This window comes from Carassius gibelio, chromosome A9 (genome assembly GCF_023724105.1).
Source record: "Carassius gibelio isolate Cgi1373 ecotype wild population from Czech Republic chromosome A9, carGib1.2-hapl.c, whole genome shotgun sequence".
Classification (NCBI taxonomy): Eukaryota; Metazoa; Chordata; class Actinopteri; order Cypriniformes; family Cyprinidae; genus Carassius; species Carassius gibelio.
In genome coordinates this window covers 8,332,648-8,345,391 of record NC_068379.1, presented here as the reverse complement: position 1 = coordinate 8,345,391, position 12,744 = coordinate 8,332,648, and the positions used below count along the sequence as shown (strand labels likewise).

General features: G+C 38.2%; 2 protein-coding genes across 3 annotated transcripts in view; one reads left to right on the top strand and one right to left on the bottom strand.

Annotated features, from left to right (window-relative positions):
* Nucleotides 1-2,927, bottom strand: part of LOC128019601 (tripartite motif-containing protein 16) — a 39,263-nt gene extending 36,336 nt beyond the window's left edge. For both annotated transcript variants that reach the window (XM_052605680.1, XM_052605679.1), the window contains exon 1: nucleotides 2,294-2,927. In XM_052605680.1, coding sequence (XP_052461640.1) covers nucleotides 2,294-2,866 — 573 coding nt within the window. In that variant the 5' untranslated portion in view covers nucleotides 2,867-2,927. The remainder of the gene's footprint in view (nucleotides 1-2,293) is intronic.
* Nucleotides 2,928-3,779: 852 nt separating this feature from the next.
* On the top strand, nucleotides 3,780-12,647 carry pdk1 (pyruvate dehydrogenase kinase, isozyme 1). The gene is made up of 11 exons (XM_052605684.1): nucleotides 3,780-4,428; nucleotides 4,958-5,099; nucleotides 5,175-5,246; nucleotides 6,101-6,285; nucleotides 6,524-6,619; nucleotides 9,425-9,502; nucleotides 9,603-9,679; nucleotides 9,791-9,889; nucleotides 9,966-10,076; nucleotides 10,422-10,535; nucleotides 11,417-12,647. The coding sequence occupies exons 1-11, from the start codon at nucleotides 4,320-4,322 to the stop codon at nucleotides 11,555-11,557; spliced, it is 1,224 nt and encodes a 407-aa protein (XP_052461644.1). The 5' UTR covers nucleotides 3,780-4,319; the 3' UTR covers nucleotides 11,558-12,647.
* The last annotated feature ends 97 nt before the right edge of the window (nucleotides 12,648-12,744 follow it).

Genomic DNA, 12,744 nt, shown 5'->3' with positions numbered 1-12,744 from the left:
GGAGAAAAAAGATCTCAGAGCCTGGAGGATGTGGAACGGGGGGCACCACTTTTAACAGACCAGCTACACTCAAATACTCACTGGAACAGACATGGGGAGAAACTCATACACCTGGTCAGAGTTGACGGCAGGCTCAGGTTCCAGGATGGACATGATGGCAGACTGGACCTGTGGTTAGCATTGGCGTTGGGTCTGCAGTGGGCTCTGGCTTTGAGTGGGGACAAACTAGGGGGGTTCCTGTGATGGGTGGGGATGACACTAGTGCCTTGACCGGGATGGCAGTGAGGTTTAGGGGGGTGAGTGTAATGGAGGCCAGCGAGTTGGTGCTGTGCAGGTAAACCTCACTCCCTTGATCTCAAGAGATGCACTAGCGACTCCTTGTTAGTGTGCCTGCCTCCCATGCTGGAGACCTGGGTTTGAGACCCACTCGGAACAAGAACGAGGTGTGGTGGTGAGGACCCGGGAGAGAGGGGTTACATATGCACACATCACTACCTGATTACGGCGGCATTTACCATCTTATAAATCGGCATGGTGTTGTGTAGCTGTTTGCCTATGCAGTAAGCTATTATGCTTGTTTTCTCTGTTTGCTCAAATATTTTGCTCTTTTCAGTTATTCCTCTAAAAATAATTTCACAACTCTCTAAAGAATAACCTTTATTACTTGCTTGCGTGGCAAACTGAGATTAAAAGCTTAAGCTTCCTGTTTCCGGAGGTTGCTGGTTTCTCTCATTTTTCGAGGGCTGAACCATACAGAAACTTAGGAGGGTCGTAAGCAGTTTCCATTAGGTCTGATTTCTGCATGTCACCCAAGCCTGATGGGTTTAGAAGTAACTCTCTCTCACCTGATATAGCCAAGCTATCCTCTGATAGATCAACGTGGTCAGCCATTACATCTTACGCTACAGCTAAAATCGGAAAAGAAGCAGAAACAGAGCATGGATTCAGATGCAGGTGACAGGCCACTGAAGACTCTACTGCTGAGTGTCTGGCCAAATCCAGTTCTCCCATCCCTTGAGTCTCTAACACGGAATATCCCTTGGTAGGTAGCTTGATCCTAAAAGGGCCAGACCAATACCAGGAAATTTCCTTCATGCAAAAAGGTGTGGCAGGCAGTAGTTGCTGCAGGTTGAGCAGGCGGCAACCTTTTCCCATCATAAAGGTCCCTCTGAGCTCCTTTGGCATCTACAATTTTGCTGTGGTTCGTTTACAGACCTTGTGCAGATTACTGTCTGCTTGAGAGTCCTAGTCGATCATGCTAGGTGGTCTAGACCAGGGCTATTCAAATCTTGCCCTGGAAGGCCAGTGCACTTCAGACTTTAGCTCCAACCCTGATCAAACACACCTACCTGTGATTTTCTAATGATCCCAAAGACATTGATTAACAGGCTCAGGTGTGTTTAATTAGGGTTGGAGCTAAACTCTGCAGTGCAATGGCCCTCCAGGGCAAGATTTTAATTGCCATGGCCTGGATTATTGGTCAGGGAAGAGGTAATTGTCTTCCTCCTCTTCATTTTCCATGTCCAAATCAAGGTGGTCAAAGTTAGCATCGCACTCTGCATCCTCGTCCCCCGGTTCAACTTCCTCCTGAGTGAGCAGGCCCTTAACAGTGAAGGGATACCCAGGGATTCGGCTTCCATCATGTCTGCCCAACTCATAGTAGCTTGCGTTAGATGATCAGTTGCCACAGATTGTGGCAAAATTTCTTTGCATGGGTCCTGCATATCAACCACTGCCACTCTCAGCCTCCTTTCCAAGATTTCCACCGGCAATGATACACAGTGAGTGCATGTTTGTGGGTCGCGAGCAACATTCGAGTGTGCTTCGGGCCCATGCACATGATGGCCCTAGATGGCAGCTTCACATGACAAGTTAATTAAATCTTCTGAAGTTCATTCGTTAAATCTTTAATTACTGACAGCAGCTTTTATATTTGGTTGGAGAGCAAAGCATTTGAGTCACGCATACATCAACTGACAAAGAAGCTAGTGGAGAAAGAAGTGACTGGATCTAAACCTTCAGATGACAACAGGAAAGACATAACGGTGGGGAAGGTTAGTACAATTGCAAGGGCCTCAACGAGGGAGAGGGAGTCCAAATGTGATTTCTACCATGGAGGAGTCACTCCTGTTATTAACTATATTGTGTGTGAATGAAACCTTCAGTCTCGCAACTACAGTCTCAGAATGAAACCTACAGTCTCGCAACTGTTTTATTACAGTTATGCACCGTTAGTAACTTGAGAGCAAAGAAAGACAAAATATAAACACAAAAATCTATTATCACTTCGTACCTGTTTCTTTGTCCTCTCTGCTACAGCTGCTACAGTATCATGGTTTTTGTGATTATCCATCGTGCACAGATAACAAATGCACTGCTGGTCAGTATGACAGTAGATCTCCAGTTGTTTATTATGTTTCGGGCATATCATCTCCTGAAGTCGTCCAATGGCTTCTGTCAGATTGTGTCTCTTACCTTTAAAGAGATTCTCATGTTGTTGGAGGTGATTTTGACAGTAAGAGTTCAGGCACACCAGACAGGACTTGATGGCTTTGTGTTTTCTCACAGTACAGACGTCACACTCCACATCTTCAGGTCCAGCAGGAACAGAAGCCTGAAGTTTAGTCTTAGTCAGTTGCTCCACCACTTCAGCCAGCATAGTGTTTTTATTTAAAGCAGGTCTTGGAGTGAAGGTCTGCCTGCATTGAGGACAGCTGTAGACGCCCATCAGATCCTCCTGATCCCAGCACTCTGTAATACAGCTCATACAGAAACTGTGTCCACAGGGAATGGTCACTGGATTCTTCAGGAGATCCAGACACACCGGACAGCTGAACTGGTCCTGGGAAAAACTGGTTTCTGCCATTTCACTGCATGTACTGTCAGAAAGAGAAACAAATATCAGCTCAACAGCACTTAAGTTTCACTTTCTCTGAACAAATGAAACAGTTTCCTGGTTGACAAGACTTGCAAAATAGGTGTGACTAGAATGAGAAGCTTAAGGAATTTAACTATTCTGGCTCCAAGAATATTTCATAAAACAATAAAATCTACAGAACGGATAAGCTCATTAAAAAAATATGAGGCAAATTGAACAAAAATAACATAAAAAGTTAATTTTGTGTCTTAAGGCAGACTTTTTTTATTGACTTCACAGCTCTTAGAGGTAGCATAAAGCAATCCAATTGGATTTAATAAATAAAAACACTAAGCAACATTATATACATATATATATATTATACATTTATTGTTTCATTCTTTTTAAAATACCACTGTTACAATGATACTTATGTACTATAACAGTTCTTGGTTCACGTCTCGCTGGACAAGAGAAGAAGAAAAAAAAATTAAGTGAGTGTTTTACTGAATGACTTTACTATTTCATAGTTTTGATCCACTATGAAAAACCAGTCCTTCAGTTGGTCTTCTTTTTTTCTTTTTCTTTCTTTTTAAGGAGCTGCCTCCTAAAATCCCAAGACTACACTTGGTGACTGGTTACTGTGGCTCACCATTTTGTGCAGATTCACAGATACCAAAAATCAGTAATGAAGCCTTTTAAACTCACACTTAGCGTTTTCAAAGTTAAAACTTGTGTAGCACTTGTTCTTTATTATATTAAAAGTATTTAAATATCATTATGTTTAAATGATAGGGCCCTTTACGGCAATAAACAAGATGTTTTTCAAAAGATCATTGAAGAATAAAAAGCCCCTCTACAGTCATGTGCAACGCCACATATGGCCACGTGACCCAAAGACGCACGTAATGCGGAAGTAAAACAGAGTGGCTGCTCTCTGACGTACAGAAACATCTACGTTAGTGCAGCATTAATTTGTTTACAGCAACCTGGCCAATCGGTTTGATAATCAAGCAGGGAAACAGGTCAGAGATTAGGGCTTTTCTCAGCCTCTGCTGTCCTCGGAGCTCAGCCGCTGTTGTCTAGAGGCAGTTTTAAGGACAGTGTGCTGTTTGTGGGAATGTGCGCTTTACATGCGGCGAGAGGCCCAGTGTTAACTGATGCTGTCTATCACATGAGCACACACACACACGCTGGAGGAGTGTTATCGGTCTTCACACCCGTCACTCACTACTCCGGGATCACCTGCTTGTTCAGAGCGATGTCATGCATATAATAATCATTACAGAGTCTGATACAGAAGAGTGAGACTGCGTTTTCCAGACAGCGCTGGATATCATGACTGTCATTCAGAGTCATACTTCGAGAGAGAACTGCGCGGTTTACTGCTGATTGTGTTTGGGACAAGAGCATACGAGCTCCATTTTTTGGGGGGATTTTCTAAAGAATTAAAGCCTCCAACATGAGGATCTTCAGGACTCTGATGACCGCTGCATCCGTGGCCAAACAAATCGACTTCTACTCCAGATTCTCTCCTTCTCCTCTCTCGATGAAACAGTTCATAGACTTCGGTGAGTCCGGAAATATAATGCGCAAGATTCAATATGAGGACAGCTTTACTGGAAGGTGCATTTAGTTAACTTTAGTATCCCATGAACAATACTTCATCAGCATTCACTAATGCTTTTAACAGTAGTTAATGTACTTGATATTAACATGAACTACCAGTATTTTCATTAGCTATCATTAACAAAGATGAATAAATACTGTAATGCATGCATTGTTAGTTGTTCATGTTAGTTAATACACTAACTAATGGAATTCTATTAAAAAGTGTTACAGAGTAAACAAACAGAAAGTGCCATGGAGGTACTCCTGTGCATTATATTCAGTTCTATACAATTATATTTACGTGCCATGGTATTTTTGTAAGTCATAGAACACAATCAAACGAAAATATACGAATAAAAGCTAATTAAAGATATAAAACCATGTTGTTTTGTGAGCTGGATAGAATCAGTGTGTGTACCAAAGCTGATGTTTTCTCTCAAAGCTGATGTCTCTCTCTCTCTCTCTCTCTCTGTGTTTATTTGTCTCTAGGTTCAGAGAACGCATGTGTGAAAACGTCATTCACGTTCTTGAGACAGGAGCTGCCTGTCAGGCTGGCGAATATCATGAAAGAGATCGATTTATTGCCTGATAACCTCCTGAGGACCCCTTCAGTGCGTCTGGTGCAGAGCTGGTCAGTGTGTGGATGTGTGTCTCGTTCTTCTGATGCGAGACGTGTCTAAACCATGCTTGTGTCTCGTCTCTGCAGGTACATGCAAAGCTTCCAGGATATACTGGAGTTCAAGGACAGGGATGTCGATGATGAAATGCTCAAACAAGAGTAAGAGCTCTTCTTTAGATTCCCAGGGTTATAAGAAGCAAAATCATAATAGTTGGGTAAACATCTATAGTGGGGAAGATAATATAGATACAAATATGTAAAAAAAAAAAATTGTATAAAATTAGAGAGCTTGATTAAGTTGGTAAGAAGAGAGAAAGATGCTAGGTATGCTGGCACTCCTTCATTCATTGCTTCTGGAAAAATCCACAAAGTTAACCAGTTTTTTTTTTTTTTTGTAATTTGACACCATGGTATTATACACATAGTATAGTTTTTGAATATGAAAATAACTTTGCTAGGTTAACAAATTGTCATTGCACAAAAAAAACCCTTAAAAGGAAAACTTTAAATAATTTTTTTTTTTTTTCTTCTTCTTTTTGATTATTAAATGCTGGTCAGAAGAATGATGTCAGATCTGCAATCACTGTATTTGAAACACTCATGCAAGCAGCATTAACTAGTTTTCTGTCATTTAATGCCGACGTAATAAAACACTGAAATATAAATGTACAATTAATTGTATTATTATAATATATTTGTTTAAAATATTAATTATTATGGAAACATGTCATTAAGTTGCTGTTGCACGCACCTGTATAAAGTTAGAGTTAGATAGGTTAGCGATTAAAATAATATTAAATGATTGATACGTATGTTTCACATAATTAGATATTTCCAAATGGAAAATTAAATGTTGGCATATTTTAAAATAATTCTGGTCTATTTGGTAAAACTGCAATTATTTAAAATGATCCCAAACACCTGAAACACACTTTGGGTCTCGATACATGAAGACCTCTATCTTCCAGTGCTACCTGTGCTAACACACACACACACACACACTGTTGTTGTAGCTTCACAGATGCTGTGATCAAGATCAGGAACCGTCACAATGATGTGGTGCCCACCATGGCTCAAGGGGTGGTGGAATACAAGGAGACCTACGGGACCGACCCCATCACCAGCCAGAACATCCAGTACTTCCTGGACCGGTTCTACATGAGCAGGATCTCCATCAGGATGCTCCTGAATCAGCACAGTGAGACACACACACACACTCTCTGTTATGGAGCGCAGAAGTGTGAAGTCTGCTGTAAATGCAAGGGCTTCTGGAATGTTCACTCATGTATTGTAGGTTTAGCAGCAGCGGCTGACATGTTTACACGCTTCACAGCCATCAGTGGCCTGGATTTCTGAGCCAGTACACATGGAGCTGTGTTGTTCCTCAAGCGGTGAGAGGATTGCATGTCGATGAAATAATGTCTGTGTGTTTCCAGCTCTTCTGTTTGGGGGAAAGATACGCGACAATCCTGCTCATCCCAAACAGATCGGCAGCATTGACCCCAGCTGCTGTGTCACTGATGTCGTGAAAGGTGACTGTGATCTATCTGTCTTATTAACACATAGCAGTAATGTAAGGTTTTATTAGTGGGGTAATGACAGTTAAGAAAATGTTCCCTGACACATCTCAATTCTCAGATTATATTTATTTATTTATTTATTTATTTATTTATTTATTAAATCAGCATAAATTAAATTCAGTTGGTTACATCAAATGCTACATGAAGTATTAAACACTTAGTCCTTTAGCAGATGCTTTTATCCAAAGCGACTTAAAGATGAGGACAGTGGAAGCAATAAAAAACAAAAAGAGCAATGAAATATAAGTGCTATAACAAGTCTCAGTTAGGTTAACACAGAACATGAAGCATGGGATTTTAAATAATGTAATAAATAAAAATAAAACAGATTTTATCATTAATATATCATTATATAACCACTAATAAAAATCTTATAATTTAAAATAATTAATTGAAAAACTAATTGAAAACAGCTATATATATATATATATATATATATATATATATATATATATATATATATATATATATATATATATATATATATATATATATATGTGTGTGTATATATATATATATATATATATATATATATATATATATATATATATATATATATATATATATATGTGTATATATATATGTGTATATATATATATATATATATATATATGTATATATATGTATGGATATACTGTATATGGACCCATGGATCAGCGGTATGTCTGCTGCAAAAAAGGCAAAGCTCATAAGCAGAAGAACACCATCTCCATCCTCAAACTTGGAGGTGGATCAGTCCTGTTATGGGGTTTCTTTACTGTAGTAGGAAGTGGAAATCATGACTGTATGAAGGACATCATGGATTCTTTGATGTATCAGGCCATTTTGACAAGAATTGTGATGCCTTTGGTGCAAAAACTGAAGCTGATGATCAGTGGACTTTCCTGTGGGACAGTCATCCCAAAGTACACATCCAAATCAGGGATCAGTCATAGAATGTACTTGAGTGAAGAAAGCAGTAGTGAATGTGAAAACCAAAGATTATCAGTGATCTGAAAGCTTTTTCAGGTGTGGAATGGGCCAAAACTGTAGTAGAGAGATGACAGAAGCTTCTAAACACTTACAGACAGCATTTATTGGTGATTTTAAAGAGTAAAAGATTCTGCACAAAGGGGGTTGAATAATTTTGAACATGAATGTTTAGAGCCAATTCGAATTTTATCATGATTCATCAATGTTCCATTCTCAGAATCACTCTGTTATAAATGTTTTGGAAAATGCTAAATACTATCTCTCTCTCTCTCTCTCTCTCTCTCTCTCTATATATATATATATATATATATATCAGATGAGATAGATAATGTTTATATCAGCATAAGTTACATTTATTATAGCAAATGCTACCATGATTTGTATTTTTATTTTCTAGCATTACAGTTATTACTAGGGATGTTCATTTCGGTTAGTTTTCCTAACCGACAACCGGCACTCTTTATCCGATTATTAACCGTTAACCGACAAGATTATTCTGCTTGCGGAGAAAAACATGATAAAGCTAGGCTATATATAGTGAATAAATAGGCCTATATGAGAGATATATTGTTACTTGAATAATAAATTATGAAAATGAACGAAAAACGCAGAGTAAATTTTTGTGCTGCGCGAAATGAAACCGACGACAGAAGCCGGCATCCTATTTTTCTTTAGGCTTATTTTACACACACATTTTATTGTGAATGTAAACAAATAAAGGCAAACCGTTTACAATTCCGATTATCTTTATGACTTTGAGAAGTAGCTTCCAATTTTAGAAGGGAAACTCGAGTGATAGCGCTGGCGCTGCATGCACACTCACAGTTAACACAGGTTTGCAGCCCGTTCATTATCATAATACAATACAGTCAGTCAGACACATGGGGAAAACACACTGCTCCATTTAAATGTGTAATAAAATATGTGCTGTTAAGTGTGATGTTGTGCAAAACATTTAGTTTTATGTGGATATTGGAACGTGAGTGAAGTAGGCTATAATAATAATTTGTCATTAAAATACATTGCGAATACAGAAACATTTGATTTTATGTTGAATGAGAAAACCAAAGTTGGTTTCGTTTTAGCCTGAATTAATATATTGGTATAACTTATTTATAACCTATTTATAACTTATTTATAACCTTGTCGTTTATATTGGTATAACTCATTTATAACCTATTAACCTATTTGTAATTCTTGTTCTTTTCTTTTGTAATACTGTTCATAGAAAGGATTTGTTGTGGAGTGAGGGGAACTAAAATAGCATAGCTATGTTTACAGTGTTTATTATAATGATTGTAAGCATTTCGCATACGCATTAGGCCTATTTCTGAATGAAATAAAAAAATGCAACTTATAAATAGGCTACGCAATGTTTTTTTTTTCTCTCTAAGAAACAAAAAAAAGTTATGCGTAGCATATTTGAACCATGCAGCAAACCTTTTTAAATATTTTTATCAATTATTGAAAATAAATCAAATACTTTTTAAACTATTTAACTGATTGTATTAATCTGTCAAATTTCTTAACAGTCAGTTAACTGCTTAAAATGGACACCCCTAGTCATGTGTTTCACAGTGGAGAAAGGATTTTTTTTCTTTTGCAGTGAAATATGATATGAATGCCAACTGCCACCCAAAGTACATTAGAAACCGTGAAGCAATACTCTGGCAAACACACTGGAATAACAACAGCACCTTCTGCCTTGAGGCTACTTTACAATCTATAAAAAAATCCCTTTTTTCCTGTTCGGTATTTAAACTTTGTCCTGTTCCTGTATTTCAGATGCGTATGAAAATGCCCGTAACCTTTGTGACCGATATTACATGAACTCACCCGAGTTAGTGCTGGAAGAATTTAATGGTAACTTCTCGCTGCATGCACATTTTCCTGAAGTCACGTGCTGAATGAATGATTAGTAAACCATCAGCATTGCTCATGTTTGTGTGTGTCTCCTCCACAGTTAAAGGACCTGATAAACCCATGGCTGTGGTATATGTGCCGTCTCATCTGTACCACATGGTGTTTGAGCTCTTTAAGGTGCTGGACTTCAGTCTCACTCATCTGTAGAGCACATCTGACATAAGTTCTGAGTAAAGTGTCAATATTCAGGATTGGATCATGCATTAATATGTTGTGTGACTCCTGCAGAATGCCATGCGTGCAACCATGGAGCTTCATGAAGATGCCATGGAGTATCCCCCGGTGCATGTGCAGATCGTCCTGGGCCACGAGGACCTGACCGTGAAGGTATGGACAGACCGGACAGACCTCACTATTAAACGATCAAAGCGTGTTTGATGTGAATGGTGTTGTTCTGTGATAGGTCAGTGATCGCGGAGGCGGAGTCCCGCTGAGGAAGATTGACAGGTTGTTTACGTACACATACTCCACTGCACCTCGTCCTCAGATGGACACGTCTCGAGCCACTCCTCTGGTCAGTGTGTGACCTCTCTGAAATCTGAAAGTACTGTCTGCAACTCACCACTTTCTTTCACTTTCATTTTTTATAATGGTTAGAACTGAAGAGTTGTAGTAGCTGTGGCTTAGTGATTGTCTTACGTGCTCAGAAAAATAATGGAGCAAGTTGGAGCCTGCATTTCTTGATCTCATTCTCTCTGTCTTTCTCTGCATTGATTTCTGTTTCAACTTGTCTGTCAGTAAAAATGACATGCATGTTGTTTTGAAATACACATTTCCTGTCCTGACCTGTTTAAGCACCCACAATATGCACTGTATATCTCTGCTATGTTGATGGCATGTGTGTGTGTGTTTGTCTCAGGCTGGTTTTGGTTATGGGCTGCCCATCTCCAGACTTTACGCCAGATATTTCCAAGGAGACCTGAAGCTGTACTCTATGGAGGGATACGGCACAGATGCCGTCATTTATATCAGAGTGAGTAACCATGACCCTAAACATAACCCTTGGTTTTCACCCCCCGAAAACAATATCTTCTTCTTATAATTATTTGCATTAAAAAAAAAAAAAATCTATTTTAGTACATTTCAGGTTTTTTGCATTGACGTAATCTCGTGCCTATAGTCAAATGTCCAAAATATAATTATTATTCACAAAAATAAAAACTTCATAAGGCAGGTACATTCTGTGATCAAATACAATTGACTTGTTAACGTGCTCCACAGCGCCACCTAGTGCATTTAGTTATAACTGGCTTTTAGTTTGTGTGCTTAGGATTTATCCTGGATTCCCTGGCCTGCAAAGATAATTAGTTAAATTCGAATAGTGTTTTTATTTATATACATCTATTTTTGCACTCTTCTAACAGTAATGTGGAAAAATATGATTAAAAACAACAATACAATAATTTGAAATGTGCCTCTCAATGCAAAAAAATCTGAATGGTTCCAAAACCGACTTAATTTAATGCTTTCGGATATGAAACAAAAATAAGAAGCAGAGCAACTCTTTTCAACATTGATAATAATCAGAAATGTTTCTCGAGCAGCAAATCAGCAAATTAAAAGGATCATTTGACACTGAAGACTGGAGTAATGATGCTGAAAATTCAGCTTTGCTTCACAGGAATAAATTACATTTTCAAGTATATTATTATAGAAAGCAGTTATTATAAATTGTAAAAAATATTTTAGAATATTTTCATTTTGACAGTATCAAATAAATGCAACTTTGGTGCAAAAAAAGGCTTATTTAAAAAAAAAAAACACCAAACTCTTACTGACCTCAAACTTTACTTGAATGATGGTAAAAATTTGTGTATTTTTTATTTATAATTGATTTTTTTTTTATCCCTAAAGGCTTTGTCCACTGAGTCCATCGAGAGGCTTCCCGTTTACAATAAATCAGCCTGGAAACATTATAACACCATCCACGAAGCCGATGACTGGTGTGTCCCCAGCAAAGAGCCCAAGGACATGACCACCTTCCGCAGCTTCTAGTCTGATCTCAAAGCTTGTGTCATCAATGTGTTCTTCCAGACTTCAGCCGACCAAATCAAGCATCTTACCTTCATCTGTCCACCCATCTGTAGATCAGGAGAAAGGAACAAAACAGGCGCTCAGAGGAATATATAAAAGAGCATATATAATGTTTCTAGTGTATTCTAATGAGAAAGTTGTCAGTGCCATCACATCCCCAGATAGACAATTTAGGCTGTTGTCCTTCTGCTGTATTTTGAGTGTGATCCAGTGGGACCTATTAATCTTACATTTGGATGTGTAATCCAGTATTTATTTGTCTGTCATTACGAGACAGACTGAAGTGTTGATGACTTTTGCTTTAAACTGACATGTTGTGATTTGGGAAATCAAGCTTGTGTGTCACACAGTTGTGGGCTATAATATTTACACCAGCATAACTGGTGTACACTCCATGTGCAGTTAATTTTTCTTTTCTAAAAAGGTAGTGTGAAGAGTTTGAAAGCGTTAAACGCTTGACACCATTAGAAAATGTTCAGCTTTAACTAAGTAATTAACATTTCAGGCACTTAAAAAAAAAAACGCATGGACTTGTGAACTGTATGCTTCTTTTGACTAGTTTGAAACTGTCAGAGTAGTAGTCCTGTTTCAATAAAGCACTTAGCAGTACAATAGCAGTGCCCTCTACTGGACACAGACTGTGACTGCAGACTCAGTCAAGGCGCTTTTCTGTACGTGCTTGGACTTCTTTTCGAGTCATTTCTGCAATGACAAGTATTTTTTTTTTCTTCCAGAGTAACCAAAGATACGCCTCGTTTACGTACATTTACAGTTCCACGAAGTATCAAAATGTATTTTTATTTTATTTTAAAGAGTTTTTCTATTATTTGAGGTTTGTGGGGAGTAGAATGTGTTTTCCAATGAAGTGACATTCGAACGTTAGTGTACAGTAGTGGCGGGAGAAAAGAACCTATTCGAAATTCTCGAAACAACACGCGGGTGACGCCTGCTGATCAGAACTATCTAAATGCAACAAAAACATATGCCAGGCAAAGATGAAAACCCACAATCTACTAAAAATCCTAATAAAAAAAAATCAAATACCATTAAATATTAAGTTTCTGAGTGTGTTATTTTATAATTTACAGGGCTTGGCTATAAGAGGCTATTAACTACTAATCCTTGTATACAAATGTCATTAAAAATAT

Excerpts from the sequence above, each read along its gene's own strand:
- pdk1 (XM_052605684.1), top strand. The coding sequence starts at position 4,320 with ATGAGGATCTTCAGGACTCTGATGACCGCTGCATCCGTGGCCAAACAA. Across the intron at positions 5,100-5,174 it reads GTGCGTCTGGTGCAGAGCTG|GTACATGCAAAGCTTCCAGG; the intron begins GTCAGTGTGTGG and ends TCGTCTCTGCAG. Across the intron at positions 6,620-9,424 it reads TGTCACTGATGTCGTGAAAG|ATGCGTATGAAAATGCCCGT; the intron begins GTGACTGTGATC and ends CCTGTATTTCAG.